Source organism: Numenius arquata, chromosome 19 (genome assembly GCF_964106895.1).
Source record: "Numenius arquata chromosome 19, bNumArq3.hap1.1, whole genome shotgun sequence".
In the NCBI taxonomy this organism is placed as follows: Eukaryota; Metazoa; Chordata; class Aves; order Charadriiformes; family Scolopacidae; genus Numenius; species Numenius arquata.
In genome coordinates, this window is record NC_133594.1 from 8,834,140 (window position 1) to 8,850,751 (window position 16,612).

Consider the following 16,612-nt stretch of genomic DNA (forward strand, 5'->3'; position numbering starts at 1 on the left):
CTCAAATTATCGATAATTCTCCTGCAAAATGAGGACATTAGCGGTTCTGCAAGATAAAGGGTTCTCTGGTTTCAGGGCTGAGTCACACACTCGCAGCAGTGGCGCTCCTCGGTGGTGTGGGAAATCAGGGTTGCTTAATTAAAAAGGTAATCACTGAACGGTGTTAAAGCAGCAAGCACGGGCAGTTGGGGAAGCTCCAGTCATCCTTTACCTATTAAGCACCTTGCCTTTTGTCACCAGAGAATGGGCATTTCTTGGTCCAATGAGCCCCGTAGTTTGATCCCCTCCAACCTGTGCAGCATCGTGCCCTCTCTGCAGGACGGCAGCTTTGATGCCTCGTCCCCACCGTCCCCTGTTGAGCTCTCATTGTGGTATCGTGACTGTCTGTGTGAGGGGCCGGCATTAACGCCGCAGCATCCCAGGATGCTGGAACAACTCTGCCCACAGAAATAAGTGGACTCCTGCAAGTCAGGGCAGCTTTTCCAACAGACTCACCTCTCTGCCACCTTTCACAGCTAGGAAAAGTGAGAAATGGGTCTGAAAAACCCCATCCTCTGGTGTTTTGGAGACTCTGACCATTTCAGCTGTTGATTTTCTCTGTTTTTTAGGGACCACTGGGCAAACCTGGTCTTCCTGGCATGCCTGGTGCAGATGGGCCTCCGGTAAGTCGTCCTCTCCTGGGTCTCTGCTTGGCACCAGGGCTGTGGGGGCCTGATCCTGCACCCATCCACCCATGGGGTGCACCACGGGCTGGTGAAGCGTGTAAGCCAGCAGCCTCCCCACACTTTGGCTGGATGGAAAGGTCTGAGTTTGAGAAGCCCTAGCGCAGCACCAGGCGCTTCTCACCATCCTTTCGTGCTTTTCTTCCCCCTCTTCCTGGTTCTCCTCTCTGGTTTTCAGTGGGTTGGCAGCTCACCGAGGTAGGGATGGTCTCCTGGGGGTGTGTGTTCATGCGTACAGCACACGGGGTGGCCCTCGTCTCGCTCGGGGCCTCTGGGCACTGCTGCGGAACAGTGATAAGAACAGGTTGAAATTGCATGTCGGTGTTGTATTCTTGCAGCTTCCTCCTAATCCTGCTTTAAACATTGTTTGCTCCTTGCTCTAGAAATTGGTCTTAAAAATCCCTGTCCTTTAAACCTGATCTCATTTTTTACACACCTCAGAGGCACCTGGTTTTAAGAATGACAAATGTGAAATAGTTACATTCCGCTAATGCAAATGCAGAGCATGGCAAAGAAAATTACATTTCCCACCCTGGGATTATCATTCCTACGGAGGGCATTTTTGAACATTGGTACAATTGTTAGCTGAGTCAACAGAGCAGCTGAAGCAAAGCCCAGAACATCTCTAAGGCTGTAGCTTTCGATGTGAAATTCCTCCAGCAGCCTCCAGGGAAGTTCAGGCTGGAGAAGATGCCGGGTCTATTTTTATGAAGGTTTTTTTATAGGTTGCATGAGACCTTCATGCTGAGCACGTGTGGGTGTGCGTGGACACAGGTCCTTTGCCACAAGTGGCTCCTGTAATTTGCAAATGGTTTGTAAGCACACGGGTTGCTCTTTCCAAGGACAAAAACCCGCCCATGTCCTCTTTATGGAAATTGGTCTTGGGAAAATATCTGAAAATCCCTGAGGGCCTGAAGCATCTGACTCCCAAAGCCAACCAAGTTGCTCATCAATTTTTGATCTTAGTAGCAGTAATGGAGATGGGCATTTGGAAAATGGTAATGATTAAATGTAGAGTGGACAAGGGCTTTTGAAATCTTGTTGCACTTCCATTTTGCCTCCCCTGGGGTGCAGATATCAGGAGGTGTAGGCAGGCACGGTTGGATGATGCCCTTTGTGCACTGATGCTCTTGGAACCATTTAAACTCCCAGGACAAATTCATACTGCATTTTCTCCTACTTTTTGTTGGTGTATAAATGACAGCTGTCATTTTCTTTCTTTATTAAACCAGCATGTTTTATGAAATCCAGCTTGTCTGACATTCCTCTTCTGAAGACTGGTGGAAAATAGTCTTAGGACTTTACTTGTTATATTGCTGGAAAGTCATTTGTGTATTTAGAAGGGAGTTCATAAGTAAAGAAACTATTGATTGCAGAAGGTCTTAGTGGCTTTAGAGCAGCTGGATGTGCTCTCACCATCTTTATAAAATGAAAGGGGTGCAGTGAGTGCCCTCATGGGAGACTTACTGCTTTTGTACAGACATTGCCAACCAAAGAGCCATCTTCCATCCTGGATCCATTTTGGTTCCGACAGGAAAATCAGTACTAGAAACGACTTTCGTGAATTTTCCCTGTTTCTCACTGATCCTTCAAGCTATATCTGAGGCAGTTCACGCTTTTGTTTTCTGCTGACTGCAATCCCAGCAAAAGGATTCTAAAGGCTGTGAATGAGAATGTGTTGGAATCTCTTGGATGTTGAGTTATTCAGCATCAAATCCCAAGAGGAATGCTGGCCTGCATCCAGCCAGCCGGCGTCTAACGGGGATGCAGGTTAGCTGAGCATTTGTCATGAGATCTTGTAGCGGAGTCTAGGAATTAGGAAATTAATGAGGGGCTTTGACCAGTCTGGGCATCTTGTGACCTTCACAAGTTTGCTCACACATGGAGTTAATTTTATCTGGTTTCCTATCTGCGAAATTGAGATGCTGCTTGCTGCTGAACTCACTGAGGTGTTCTAATATGTGAAGAATATTGCAAAATGGTTTGTGCTTCTCTGCTGAAAGCTGGTGAAAAGTGTAAAATAAGCAGGTGGATTACCACCAAGGTCCCAAATGCTGCTCTCTTCCTTTTGGGAGAAACTTGAGCTTGCAAGCTGGTTTCAGGGGGCTACTTGTGTAAGGAAGAGCTTCCTGGAGAACAACTGTTGTTTTACAAATAAATCTTAGCTGCCTGAGTGAGCTTGTTGGCTTCTGAGGCATTAGATGTGCACTAAACCCATTTCCCTCTTCTCTGTCTCTTATCTTAATAGGGTCATCCTGGCAAGGAAGGACCTCCTGGAGAGAAGGGCAGTCAGGTGGGTGTCAACCAAGATCCTCATCACTGGCAAGGGGAAGGTCACGGTAGCTGGATGGAGACAGATCTCCATGAGGCTCTGGGGGTGGCTGGGCAACCAGGGGATGCGGGTCAGTGGAGGTGGCAATAAGCAAACCCTGTTGAAATTTGAAAGCTGAGCCGAGCTTTCATCTGCCTGGGAGTCTCTTCTGGTGCTCGGGCTGGTCTTTTCTCAACTCCTTCTGGTAAGCAGCGCTCTCTAGCCCAGTGAATGCAAAAATTGAAACTGTGAAGGGAAACTTCTCTTGATCAGACAAAAATAAATATCCTTTGTTGCACAAGGAATGCAGAAAATAACTCTTTTTGTATTCCTGGTCTTCCCTTTTCCTCCCCTCCCCTTCAAAGTCCCTCTTTAACAATATATTTGAGAATATTGCTGGAGGCTAGAGTCCTTGAATTATACAGTCATCTGTCTGTCGGGGAGATTTGCCATCTGCATTCCCGCTGTGTCCCATTCAGTTGAAAAACATTGCATTTGTCAAAAGTCTTTGATTAGACCACAGGCCGGTTTGATGGACATCCGCTCGAGCCTTGGTCGGGTGCTGCACGGAGCACAGCCCACAGCCGTTTGTCCGGCTGGTGTCACACGAGGCTGAAAATTCAAACATTGGCCGCCTCTGCAGAATGTAAGAAGAATGTGAGAAGTGGTTGTGCCAGTGCTCCCCATGCTGGGAGATGTTTAGCAAACATCAGGGAGGTGATCTCGGAGCAGGGCTGGTGCTGCAGGTCTCCTCCGGCCGACACTTGTGCGAGGTCTGGGATGCTGCTGGACCATCGGCTCCATCTGGCTGGAAAAAATGGTCCATCACAGGCTGGGAGAAGTGGAAGGGTATTTGTTTAGTTAGGGAATTGAGCAAAACAAAAACCAACTGCGTTCAATAAAGAACCTGATTTATTTGCGGGTCTAAGTGTGGCAGTGAGGGTGGGAAGGAGTGTTTGCAGGGCACGTACTGGGCACCATGTCCAGCACAGCTCGTGGTGTCCCTGGGGATGTGCAGCAGTGCCAGGAAGGAGCTTTGTGGAGTATCTCCTCCTTTCCCACACAGTTGAGGCTGAAGGACATCACCCTGAGGCTTGTGCCTCAAGCATGACTCCTCTCTGTGATCATCATCATCACAGGCTCTGCTGTGTAGTTGTGGGATGCTTTGGGAGGGGGGAGACAGCAGAACATGTGCTTCCTCTCTTAGAGAAGTTGTTCTTTTCTTTAATCCAAAACAGAAATAGTCAACCTTCTGTATAAATCCCCTTTCTAACAAGTTATTGCTGTCTTGTCTCTTCTCTTCCTCCTTTCCTCTCGTACAGATCTTTGCCGATGGCTCAGCCCAGTGCACCTGCAGGAGGTGATGTTCCTGTAGCTCTCTGTGCTATTTTGGGTTGGCCCCTGCCATTTCCACCCGGTCTGAAGGAGCCAGGTGGCTGGGAGATTTGTTTTGCACACATTCTCCTTCTTGCTGCACCTTCATATTGATTTTTGATGTTTTTCTTGTCTGCATTTTTTTCACCCCAGGGTCCACCAGGTCCTCAGGGCCCGATCGGTTATCCAGGACCACGCGGAGTCAAGGTAAGGAGGCCACAGAAACAGTGTCCATGGCGTTGCTTGTTCAGCTCGAGTTCTCCAGCTTGTGCTGGAGGTGGACACTGGCCAGTGGGTAGAGATTCCCTACCAGGGCGCTTTGGGCCACCTCAGTGACCAGCTGTATTTACCGCTCGAGCAAGCCTTGGTCCAGTGTCTTCTCACGGGCCATGAGAATTACAAGTCCCCTGCTCTCCAGTAACCCCTCCTAGCACCGTTCAGCGCTTTGGAGAGATTTCTCTTTTAATTCTTCGTGAGCATGGCTCAGTCCCATTCCAATCGTTTCCAGTTTACAACCAAAGTAAATCTCAGCCAGAATGTGAAGACTTTAACAAGGCTTGTTAATAAAACAAAATAGCCTATTACTAAAACAAAGCAAGCTTTTCATGCTCCTGATCCGAAACCTTGTTAGACGAAGCTTGTGCGTCTCAGCAATGTGCTTTTTCACTAGATTGAATTCCAGCTCTTTCCTCACTCCTTTTGCCTGCAGTGCTTGCATGCTGATAAGGAGGCGGTGGGTATTTTGTTTCCCCATCCAGCCCTGGCTGTTACGCCCATCAGGATGTATTAGTTCAGGTGCAGATGCATCCTGCATCCCAAAGGTCCAATGAATCTGCAGGGGATCTGTGCTAGCAGATACAAACACAGCTTGGGGACTGACTAGAGGTGAATTTAAGCCCTCTTAAAGCCCCTTGTATATTTTTTCGGTAGCAGAAACCCATTTGCTGTTCTGCCTTCAAAATTTAAGCTGGATGTGTTTAACCAAAGCAAGCTTCCGTCTCGTTTCTTGCAAGGTTGTAGATTGAGACGTAGTGGTCCATTAGGGAATGGTTTGCTGTTGTGTTTACCACTAAAGTGGAACTGTTCCACATTAGAGCGATCTCAAGAAAGTGTGTCATGCACCAAACCCGTAGCGCCGACAGACGAGGTTTTGCTTTCTACAAACAGCGTTCTATGAACTGCATGAGCCTCCAGTTCGGGGGGGAAAAAAACACGTCTCATTGGGTTTGCAGCTATAAATAACTTTCAGATCTCGCCTCGCTTTCCAGAACCCTGTCCTGCTGCACAAATGTCGATGTACTCTTCTTAAGATGCTAAAGGGAAGAAAAATATAAAATACCCCAAGCAAAATATTATTCCCTAAAAAAAAAAAAAATAGAAAGAGCTTCTGGTTTTTATTGTAAAGAGCTGCATTTTGCAGTACAGCTGGTGTAGATACCTGAGGGTGATGTTTTATCCCAAGAGGCAGGATGGAAGCATGGACGTCTGCCAGCTCTGGGGTAGTGGCAGAGCAGGGACCAGATCCTGACCACGTTCAGCACCTTCAGGCTGAACACCATGGACTGAAGCTTTGCAGCATGTCACCGATGTCCCCACCAGACATGTTTTTTTTTTTTTCCTCCTTTTGGTGCCTAAATGTACTTTAAAAAAAAAAAAAAGTGCATGCACAGAGGTGAGAACCGTGGTAAAAAGGAACCAAGTTTAACCTTTGTAGGTGTTAGAGACAGCGCTACTACCTGCTGCAGAGCAGTGTGCTGGCAAGGCATTTGTGGAAATGGGGTTTTATTTGGAAATTATTTGTAGAAAACAAACTTTTCATAGTGCGTTTTATCCCTGGAAACAGAATTCCTGCAGTTAGGTGAGGAACCCCAACCTGCCAAATCAAGGCCGCAGAGGTTTGTGACTGTCAGGACTCTCTGGTGACCCCCAAAGCCAGACATCAGTGGCTGGTATTTGATTAGCAATATGTTTAGGAACATCATGGTTTGCAGAGATACCATTGTCAACATCAGGGGAAGCAAAAATCACCATAATTAATGATTCTTCACTCTTCAGCTTACCTATACCGTTGTAACATCTTTTTTTATCTCCTGCAAGGGAGCAGACGGTGTTCGTGGATTGAAAGGCACCAAAGGTGAAAAGGTGAGTTAACACTGCACGTTTGGGTTGATTTTCTACAGCCTCTGAGTGCTTTTGCAGGCTGGTCCCACAAGATGGTCCCTGTAACATTTGCTCCTGCACGGGATTTTCTCTGAGTACCCAAAGGACTGGTAACCTCTTTGGTTTTGGAGCGGGTGTGGGCTGGGTACCCACCATAATGTTCTACCACGTCTTGGCTCAAGACCTAGGCATAATCGAGCCTCTGTGGCCTGCTGAGGTTTTGAGGTATTTGCTGGGGCAGCTCAGGGCCCAGCATCAGGATGATTTCCTCCTGGCAAAATCTGTAGTTTGAGTGATTCAGTGGAGCTGAAGGGTTTGCGGTGTGTTACAGCTGGGTAACAGTGTAGGGGATATGCTGCCCAGACAGTCATCGGAGCAGCTTGTGAAATCCAAGTCAATAAGAAAGTCAACACAGTCTATCTCTGCATGTCTCAAAGATGCAATTGGTTTCTCCCAGAGGATGAGCAGGAGGTGGAGAAAGATCTCACCTGGTCCCATGAACGGATTCATGTTCCTTTGTTCTTGCTCCCAGCAATTCAGCAGCAAAGCTGTCAGTTTTAGCCAGGGAATCCTGGCAGGATCCTTCCAAACTTTAAAAGTCTTTCTGGGAACTGTGTCTTCATTGTCCATGAGAGATTTGCTGTAGGATGAAATACATTATTGATTTGAGCTCTGCAATTAAAGCTTCTTGGCTGAAAGAAATATTGCCACTGTCCTAGAGGTTGCCTCGAAGCCTGGTGTAAAACATCCTCCATGCAAATAAAACCAGGTGTACTTCAGAAATAATTAGTTCCTAGTACTGGCAAGGTGGTGTTATTCACATCGGGCCAGATTTGTGATCTTGACTTGCAGCCAGGATGGGATGTAGGGAATATGTGCTGTGATCCCTTGGGGACCTCGGCTTTCACAGCCTGGCTGGGTTTCCATACCCGTCTGTGCACACCAAGGACTTACAGAAGCTGATGTGACGGGCAGTGCAGGGACCTAATCTTGCCCTTCCCGGGAAGGAGCCATACAGTGAGGCTAGAGAAACCTTTTTTTCTTTTTTTCCGTCTATACATCTTGACTGTTTTTTCCCCTCTCTGTTATTTAGGGTGAAGATGGCTTCCCTGGCTTCAAAGGTGATATGGGCATCAAAGGAGACCGGGTAAGAGTCTATGACTGATGTGATCATGTAGTGCTTTGCCTTTCAAACCCGTGTGTTATAGTACAAATGCAGCTCGGGGAGGGCAGGAAGGTGGGCTCTTGCCGGAGTCCTTCTGGCACGTCTGATCTAGAGGCAGAAGCTCAGGAATTTCATGTTCACATCAAGCTCAGCAGTTGTAAATCCCTAAATTTGCTAATCCCACCTTGAAGATCAAAAAAACCTGAGTGGTGATAGAAGGCCCTGTCTTGCTGCTTTGACTGCTCGGAATACTGCGTGATCCAGCTGTATCATGTATTTATTTCCAGTATCTATTTTCCTTTGCAATATTACATCTAGGCTCTGGTAGGCATCTGTATTTGCTGAGCCTGATGTGCTTCCATACCATCAACGAGAAGTGTGAAGTTACCGGGAACACACTTTAATAGAAACCAAAGCAGCACTGCGAAAACTGCCAGTGGTGGAGTTTGATATCAGACTCGTATCTTTAGCAGAAAGTCACATTGCCCGGTCGCAAAACCTTTTTAAAATCAGTGGAACACACAGACCAGCAGAAACCCCAAATCATGCTCAGACTTGGCCAGCGGCTGCAGCCCATGGCTTTGCAGCAAGTCTGTCCATCCTCCTCGCCCAGACCTTGGGGACAGGGGACTGTCCTCGTCCCCTCTCCAAGCAATGCACCACCTGGGGTCTGGTGTCCCCCCCAAGCTCTGAAGCCCTCCCAGGGATCAAGAGAGCTCTGCCATCATTTATCCCCCTGTGAAAGGAAAAATGAATGCTTTGCGTGAAAGCTTGTAAAAGTAGAAACCAAATCCTCCATTTTTCCTGGTGTTTAACTGTGTAATTGAACAGTTAAAATAATTGGAAACTTCCCCAGCTCCAACTTCTCGCCAAGGAAGAAGGACTGAAGGTGGCATCTCAGGGAGGTGACTCCTGCCCTCGCCAAATGCAGGCAGACAGAAGCTCCTTCAAACAAAGCTCACGGCTCCAGTTCCCACCATCAAGCTCTTTGTGTTTTATGATGAGCGATGAAAGGACAACGGGTACTCGAGAGCCTGGCAGATAAATCTGCGGCCACCCAGCTTCTGGTGAGCGAGAAGAAGGCTGCCTGTGTTCACAGCGTGGAAGCATCTCCTGTTACCCTGCGTGACAAAGTGACAAGTGTTGTTTTGTGTGCCGAAGCCTGCGTTGTCACAATTCACGTTAATAGCTCCATCCTCTCCGCTCTCAGGTTTCCTAATGATTTTCAGCACAAAAGCTCCAGCCCAGTCTTTCTTCTCCAGTTGCCCCGTTCGACCCTCAATTAAACACTTCCCAGGGCCTTGCTTGTACATCCAACTGCGATTTGGGAACCGGGAGGTGGGTACAAGGGTGCGTGGCAATCAGAGCTAATGGGGGCTGTTTTGGTGGAGAGGCACTGCATGTAGATGGGATAATTGGGCCACAGGAAACGACGGCTGTTGCGGGAGATAATGACCAGGCTGTGTGAATGAAAGCTCGGTGCTCTAATAACGCTCTGCAATTTACTCAATGACAGTCTCGTCTGAACCTTTTGGTGAACAACAGCTTTCTCCAAGAGTTCTATTGGTGGCTCCATGGAGTATCTGATTGCAGCCGTGAGGGTTTTTACTGTCAGCAAACATAGGGTTTGGGATCTATCTGCTTCATCAATGCTTGTCTTGTGATTAACAGGGGGAGATTGGACCTCCTGGGCCCCGAGGTGAGGATGGTCCTGAAGGTCCCAAAGGTCGCTCTGGCCCCAATGGAGATCCCGGTCCTCTTGGTCCTGCTGGAGAGAAGGTGAGTCTCAAGGATGGAATGGCTCAGGGATGTCTAACAGCAAAACCTGCTTTTCTTTGGTTATCTTGGGTGGGTGTCCAGCATGGGGGCAGTAGTTTTAGGGCAGAGGGATGAAAAGGAGCTGCAGGAGCTTTCTGTGAAGGCTGGCCTGAGTTGTTCAACACAAAGACCAGAGGAGACCCAGGGGAGATGGTTTTACTGCAGTGGTGTGACTTGAGCACATTGAGATGTTGGTCTCTTTCAGGTTATCTATCTTCTTATGTCTTGAAAAAAAGACCAGCGAAAAAAAATGGAGAAATTGAAAGTATCATGGACTCCAGTCTAATTTCTAGGTGCATCCTTTTAAAAAAAAAAAATCAATAGCAAAAAAAAAACCCAAACATTCCCCACTAGGTCCCTGACACATTTATAGCTCTCGCTCTGCATGGTGAGCCAGGGGATGATGGCAGCGCCCGACAGCTTTATTGCACCCTGGTCACGTCTGCTTTGCTCTTGACTTCTCTGCACTTGGCATCTCCCCTTTCTGCTGGTGCAGATGTGAAGCAAGGCCTCTCTTGCCAACGCTAACATATTTTTATTTGTGTTTCAGGGAAAACTCGGTGTACCAGGACTGCCCGGCTACCCGGGCAGGCAGGGCCCGAAGGTAACTTGGTGGGGTTTGGTCCTTGAAAGGTGCGGGGGGTGCTGGGGACCCCAGTGGGCACCAGCCCAGCTCTGCTGGTGGTGGTGGGCGGAGGGCTCCATCCCCACTAATGGGACGAGGTGGAACAGCAGTGTTTCCCTCCTTTGCGCCCATGCGGGACAAATTTATAGATGGGTAAAAGTAGGTCCTAGCTCTGAGCTGGTGGAAATTGGTGACTGGTTCTGCATCGCTTGGGTCTCCTGTGAAGCACTGGGAAGAGATGCGGTGGGACAGGGGCTGCAGCACACGAGGGTGTGTGGGGCTGCTCTCGTGATAGGTACAAACAGGCTCCATGTGAGCTTTCGTGCTAGTAGCAAGCATAGTAGTCCTTCTCCTTGTATTGTATCTTCAAAGATCTGCGCTAGCGTTAACTAAATTAATTAAGAAGAACAGCTAATGAATCAGGGACTCCCTGAAATTAAAATAAAACTGCCATTTGCAGATTTGCAAACATCCTTTGTGTCTTATCTACATGCCCACCTTCATTTGGGCCATTTTCAAATGTTCTTTTTAAATTAAAACTGTGAATTCTACTACATAGACTAAGGCTGCAGCCCATTTTTCACATGCCCTGGAGGCTTTGGGAACTTACGTTTTTGTTAGCTTTTTTTTTTTTAAGAATCATATTTTATTATTCATGTTCGTTGCCTGAAAAAAACCCAGGCTTGTTTAACACTAGAGACATAATTATCTGCAAGAGATTGTTTCCTGGTTGTGGTGTTGATGGTTTGTTTTTTAATTTGCATTTTATATCTGGGGTAGGGTTGAGTCTTTTTTGCATTTCTTGGACTAATTCATATTTTAAAAGCAGCAGCAGCTATTCTCCAGGCGCTCACATCAGAAAGGAACAAGCCAGGAGTTAAATTTTCATGTGCAGCATATAGTGGCTTAGGAGCTAAAACCCAAAACCCTGCCTGTTCCCCAGGCGCTCGGGACAACCCTGGGCTTGGGCTTTTTGCAGTGACTCCTAATGAGGCATGGACCTTTTGTGATTTTGTTGTTGTTATTTTTGGACAAAATGTAGTTTCTGAGGTCATTTTGGGTCTGTCTCCGGTTATGTTTTTATTAAAGGAAGGTTAAAAAAAAAAAAAAAAAGGCATTGGGAGCTGCAGCCGTCAGCGGGCACTGGCGGGGGTTATTCCAGGCCAGCGGGCGCCGGGGTGGATGGACAGAGCTGCCCCTTTCGCCGTCTTGAACCACTCTCTCTCTCTTTGCTCTTTCTCCCAAGGGCTCAATCGGCTTCCCAGGATTTCCAGGAGCCAACGGAGAGAAGGGCACACGGGTAAGAGCCGTTTTGTCTAGCCGCTTTGCTGATTTTTTTTTTTATTTTTTTTTTTTAATTTTCTCTCCGAAAAAAAAAGCTCCTTGGGCAGGACGTGGGGAGCACTTTGGTTGGTTTTGCATGAAGGGGATGCTCCGAGAAGGGTCACCCCATCCGCCTGCAGCCTGGGACCAGGTCCCCGGCACAGGGAGCAGGGGACCGGCGAGAGCCTGGAGCAGGCAAAGGGCTCCCGACGGCGGCTGTTGGGAGAGGAGGATGCCAGTAATAGCAGAGTCAGCTCCACAGACAGCAGCTTTCCAATTAAACACTGGAAATTTTTCCCTCAAGATATTTTAAGAGATTTCTCTGAACCTGAATCCTTCCCGCGCTGTCAGACTTTGCTCAGGGCACGAAGAGCTTTTTAATTAACAGTAATTATTAGAGATGGGTGAGTCTGTTCAGAAGCAGCAAGAACCATCTTTAGCCTAACTTGGGATTCAAAATGCGTAGATGGAAACACTCTCACAAGTTCCTCCTCTTAATGAGCGCAGCTATTCTAAATTCATAAACACCCTTAAAATGTGGGGGCTCCAGACCTGTCTCTCCCTCTCACCCCACCTCCACAGACTTTGCTCCCGAGCAGGGATTGTCTAAATACACTGGCGATTTATTTATTTATTTATTTTATTTTGTGGAAGACAAGCTTGAATTAGGGGATTCAGGGTACAAACATAAAGTCATTCTGCACCAGCTCTGGTCACGGGGAAAAAAAGGAGGGAGTGAGGAGACCGAGTGGAATTAGTTTCCTTTTTGCTCTCATTTAAATACAAATGACTTCTAACAGACGTGTTTGATAGGAGCCCAGAAAATATAAATCACTTTGCACTGCATTAATACCAGGCCACTGAAATTTGGTTTATATCCCCCTCCTTTTTTCTTTTTTTCTTTTTTTTTTTTTTTCCCACTGAGTAATTTTCATTTCATTCTGAACTACAAACACGGCACCATCTCCCCTCCCTCCGCTCCGGCCGGGAGGGAGGAGGGAGGCCATGAATAAGGCAGCTGCCACGACAGCCTTGAATTCACTGTAGCTCTATAATTACCACCCGCCTTATCAAGTATACAGCAATAAAATCCTTGTGCTGGGTTTTTGGGTGGTGTAAAACAGGGCATCGGCAGCGCAGCGGGGCTGAGACGTGCTGCTTTGCCTCCCCGAGCATCCGCATCCCTCTTGCTCCCTCTGCTAATTTTATTCCGGTGGGATGGAGATCCAGACCGCTGGGGTGGGAAACCTTCCAGGGAGCAGAGCAGGTACCAGGAGCTGGTCATTTATGAGATAGGAAAATGCCCTCAGGGTTGAGCTGGTTGAATTTTGGCAATGCCCAGCCTGAAAGGGATTGAGGAGGGAGCAGGCGTGCTGGGAAAAGGCCCAACTTCAGGACCAAGCAATAATAAGCTAAGAAAAGACAAAAAAAGCAGCAGTTTGCTCACTTTTATTCTCATTGAGCTTTGTGCTCTTAGGAAGAGGTAGTAACACTTAGTTACACCCCCTGGCATGCCACGGTTTTTTTCAGTTTAGGAACAGAGAAAGGTTTTTTGCGTTTCAAGCCCAGCCTGGAAGGAGATGGGGCAGCTCCTGTGGTCCTGGCTCAGGAGCTGAGATACGACTGGACCAGATCTGGCTCCAGAGCATGCTGTGGTGGGGCTGGCACCACCGTTCCAACAGCCCCAAAACCTCTGGTGTAAAGGAAGGAGACGGGAATTTGGGAGAAATGAGGGGATTTTTTGTGCATGGGGAGCAGGGACTGGCACCCCGACCCCTAAGGGGGAGCACAGTCTGGCACACCTCTGTCAAATAGAAATAAGCTGGTTTATTTTATGGTAATTTTAACTTTTTTCTCTCCAGTTTTCTCTCAATTGGACCATTTATGTCATTCCACACCCAGTCCAGCAGCATGTGCTTGTTTTATCAGTGTGTTTGTGTGTGAGAGAGGAGAGAAAGAGAAGATTTTCATGGACAAATCTCGCCTTTACTATAAAAAGCCCGGCTTGAAAATGTTTCCAGAGTAGCAAAAATACTGATTTTCAGTAACTGCTTTGGTTATCCTCTTTTTTTTTTTTTTTTCTCCCAAATATCTGATTTGAAATAAGTGAAAAGCAGTTACATACAGAGTGATAGACTGAGCTGGGATCACACCACGCAAACCAAATGGAGACCATCAATTTAATTTAAGCCTCGTTGAATTAGGCTTGATAAATCCCACTCTGTTTCTCCTATGACCACTAAATTTGCTATTTTTATGAGCGTGTCCACGTATAGTCAAGGAAGAGAGTTTCTAAGATTTGTTCCTCCAGTGCATTGTGGAGTAACCCAATTTGCAGCTGAAACAACCAAAACCCATTTGTTTGTCATTCCCTTTTTACAAGGTATTACCATCACACTAGTCAACGCAGTTGTTTATGTGTCCAAAATATTATGAATCACACGTTTCTCTTACGGTCGTCATCATCTAGGAATTGAAATAAGCTTTCCAGTTCATTATTTCAGCAACACGAGTATTCATCCCGAGTCCTTAAATAATAAAAAAAGGTGAAAAGCAAAGGCAGAAGAGCAGCCGATCCTGCCAGCGCGGGCAGCTGGATTTTGGTGCCGGCAGAGCTAAATCTCCCCTAACCTGAAACCACAGCTTCTGGCTGTTCAGCTGCACGAAAGGGCTGGCAAAGTTAAAAATTAGGGGGGGGGGGGGGGGGGGGAAGGATGTTTGGTGGTTTTGGAGAAGTGTGACCTGTTAAATATCAGGATAGTTTTGGTGAGTGGCTGCTCGTCGCGGTGCCAGTTCTCACCCAGCTGCCCGCAGCCCGAGGCCAGCTCGGATGAGCTTGCTTGGAGGTTTTCAAAACCTGATCATAAAATCAATAGTTAGACGTGAATAAGTGGTCTTATTTTTAGAGCTAATAGGCCTCTGCCATTAGCAGGGGGTAATAGATCTCCCTGCTCACCAGCTCTGACAGAGCCTGGGGCGTGTGTGGAGGTACTGAAATCCAACCATTTATTTGGGTGCCTAGAAAATAATCTGAATTTAGGTGCCTTTCCCTCGGTGTGCCTGTTTGAAAAATATAGGTCTGTGTACATTTACCGTGCTATATAAATTCTTTGCAACAGTACACGGTGCTGTATGCATGATTAATGATAGCAATAAGCAAGGGAAAATTTTGCTTAAAAATAGAATTGAAGAAGGAGGAGAGGAGTGTGTGGGGCTACCTGCAGGGAGGTGGCACACACTCCTCTCCACCTGCTCTGGATTTAGCCTCCCGTAGCTACAGGAAAACCAGCTGGAGTACTTTAAAATGATTTTTGTAATTAATTAAAAAAAAAAAAAGGTACGCCGGCAGGGTATATTAAATGGAGCTGCAGAACAAGGAGGGTTCAGCAGGACTAATTTTAGTAGCTGGAAGAAAGTTGATTGTAAAGTTTTCCAGCTCCTGTTTTATGTTCACCTGGTTAATGAGTGCCAAACGCGAGAAGGCAGGATTGTGAGATGATGGATTTGGGGCAGAAAACGGCAAGTGATATTTTAAGCATTCTGTGTTCCTTACATAGAAAGCAAGTCTTTCTCTCCCTTCCTGTAGCAGGTGATTGGGGACAACACTGGGCTTCAGGTCCAGGGGAAGAAAGTTAAACCTGTGGGTATATTTTTGGTAACTTGACAAAAAATAGCGTTTTCAGGGAGCAAGCTCTAGGCCATTCGTTTTCTTTTAGGCGCAGGGTAATGGAGCTTAACGTAATGTCAGATTTAGGACCCAGCCGTCTGTGTCTTTTTTTCTGTCAGAATTAATCACAGTCCCCCATTAGAGGAAGCTGAGCGCGTCTGTCAGATCTCGTAAGCCCGCTGCTTTGTCGCTGCTGCAAAGCAGTCTCTTAAATTACTTGTTTAATGCGAAGTTCGCAGAGATGAAAAAAGATTTGTAAATATGTGGGGCAGCTTAATTGGCTTTGTGTGGTGTAAAATAACTGCTCAGAGCAGGAACTCTGCTCTGCTGCTCTTATTCCTTGAAATATTTAACAGTATGGGTCTTGAAACACATGTGTGCGTGGGGGTGAGCCAGCCTGCCCCACTCCCGGCCAGGGCAAGGACTAGGACAAGCCCTTCCTGGGTGATGGAACCAGCAAAGATCAGAGGAAAAGGGGTTGTACGTTTTGGGGTGGCAGAGCTGAAGAGCTTTCTGCTGGCTCTGGTGTGTTGGATGGTTTCTCTAGGAGACTGCCTGATGCAAGGAGGTGGCCTCATCTTTGACAATCTTTGTGGTGTTTTGAAGGACTCGGGATACTTTTTCTTAGGAGATTCCTTCCCTTGGATGGTAGATGTCATGTGAGCATTTGGATTACCGTGCAGGTCTGTCTAAGCATCATAAATGAAAATAAATAATAGAATCAGGAGCCAAACCCAAACTTGCTGTTGTCCTTTTCATTGTAGATGAGAACCAGGGAGGTTTTGGGAGCAGTTTGTGTGCAATAGGCTCCACTGCGGGTTCATCTCCTGCAAGCTCAGCCTGTGATGCTGGCCACTAACTCCTCTTCATTTCTTTTTTCATTCCAGGGGACACCTGGCAAACCAGGTCCAAGGGGGCAACGCGGTCCAACGGTAACAATCCAGTTCTTCATTCTTGGGCATTGCAAAAGCTTGTTAGTGCCAGGGGAAAATGTGATCTGATTTACGTCCTCACTGGGTGGGACTGGGCCTTCAGCAGTTAAAGCTAAGCTGGGGGGGCACAGTATTTTGGGGCTGGGGCTCACCAGTGGGCATGGTTTAAGGTCATAAAAAGATCATACCTCCAGTGGCAATGTTGAAGGCTTCTGTCATCCTCTTATTACTAAGGGAATGACTCATTGACCCGGTGCAACTCAGGCACTTGGGTGCTTTGCCTGATCACCATGTAGTGCTGTGGGTAGCAAAAAGGGCTAAAATGTCATCTTTTGTGTCTTTTTAAGGGTCCACGTGGGGAAAGAGGCCCTAGGGGAAGCACTGGGAAACCTGGCCCAAAGGTAAGCTTTTGGGGAGCCTAGTGGAATTGTGTCCTAAAAAGTGCTGGTATAAGAGACCATCTGGTTCATTTCCCTTCATTCCCCTTCTCCCCTTTCTCCATTGTATTTTGAAAG

General features: G+C 47.1%; 1 protein-coding gene across 2 annotated transcripts in view; it reads left to right on the forward strand.

Moving 5' to 3' along the window:
- COL5A1 (collagen type V alpha 1 chain) overlaps positions 1-16,612 on the forward strand; it is a 154,446-nt gene that overhangs the window by 105,640 nt on the left and 32,194 nt on the right. For both annotated transcript variants that reach the window (XM_074161155.1, XM_074161156.1), the window contains exons 25-34: positions 609-662; positions 2,971-3,015; positions 4,561-4,614; positions 6,505-6,549; positions 7,661-7,714; positions 9,404-9,511; positions 10,101-10,154; positions 11,422-11,475; positions 16,053-16,097; positions 16,445-16,498. In XM_074161155.1, the coding sequence (XP_074017256.1) occupies positions 609-662; positions 2,971-3,015; positions 4,561-4,614; positions 6,505-6,549; positions 7,661-7,714; positions 9,404-9,511; positions 10,101-10,154; positions 11,422-11,475; positions 16,053-16,097; positions 16,445-16,498 (567 nt within the window). The remainder of the gene's footprint in view (positions 1-608; positions 663-2,970; positions 3,016-4,560; positions 4,615-6,504; positions 6,550-7,660; positions 7,715-9,403; positions 9,512-10,100; positions 10,155-11,421; positions 11,476-16,052; positions 16,098-16,444; positions 16,499-16,612) is intronic.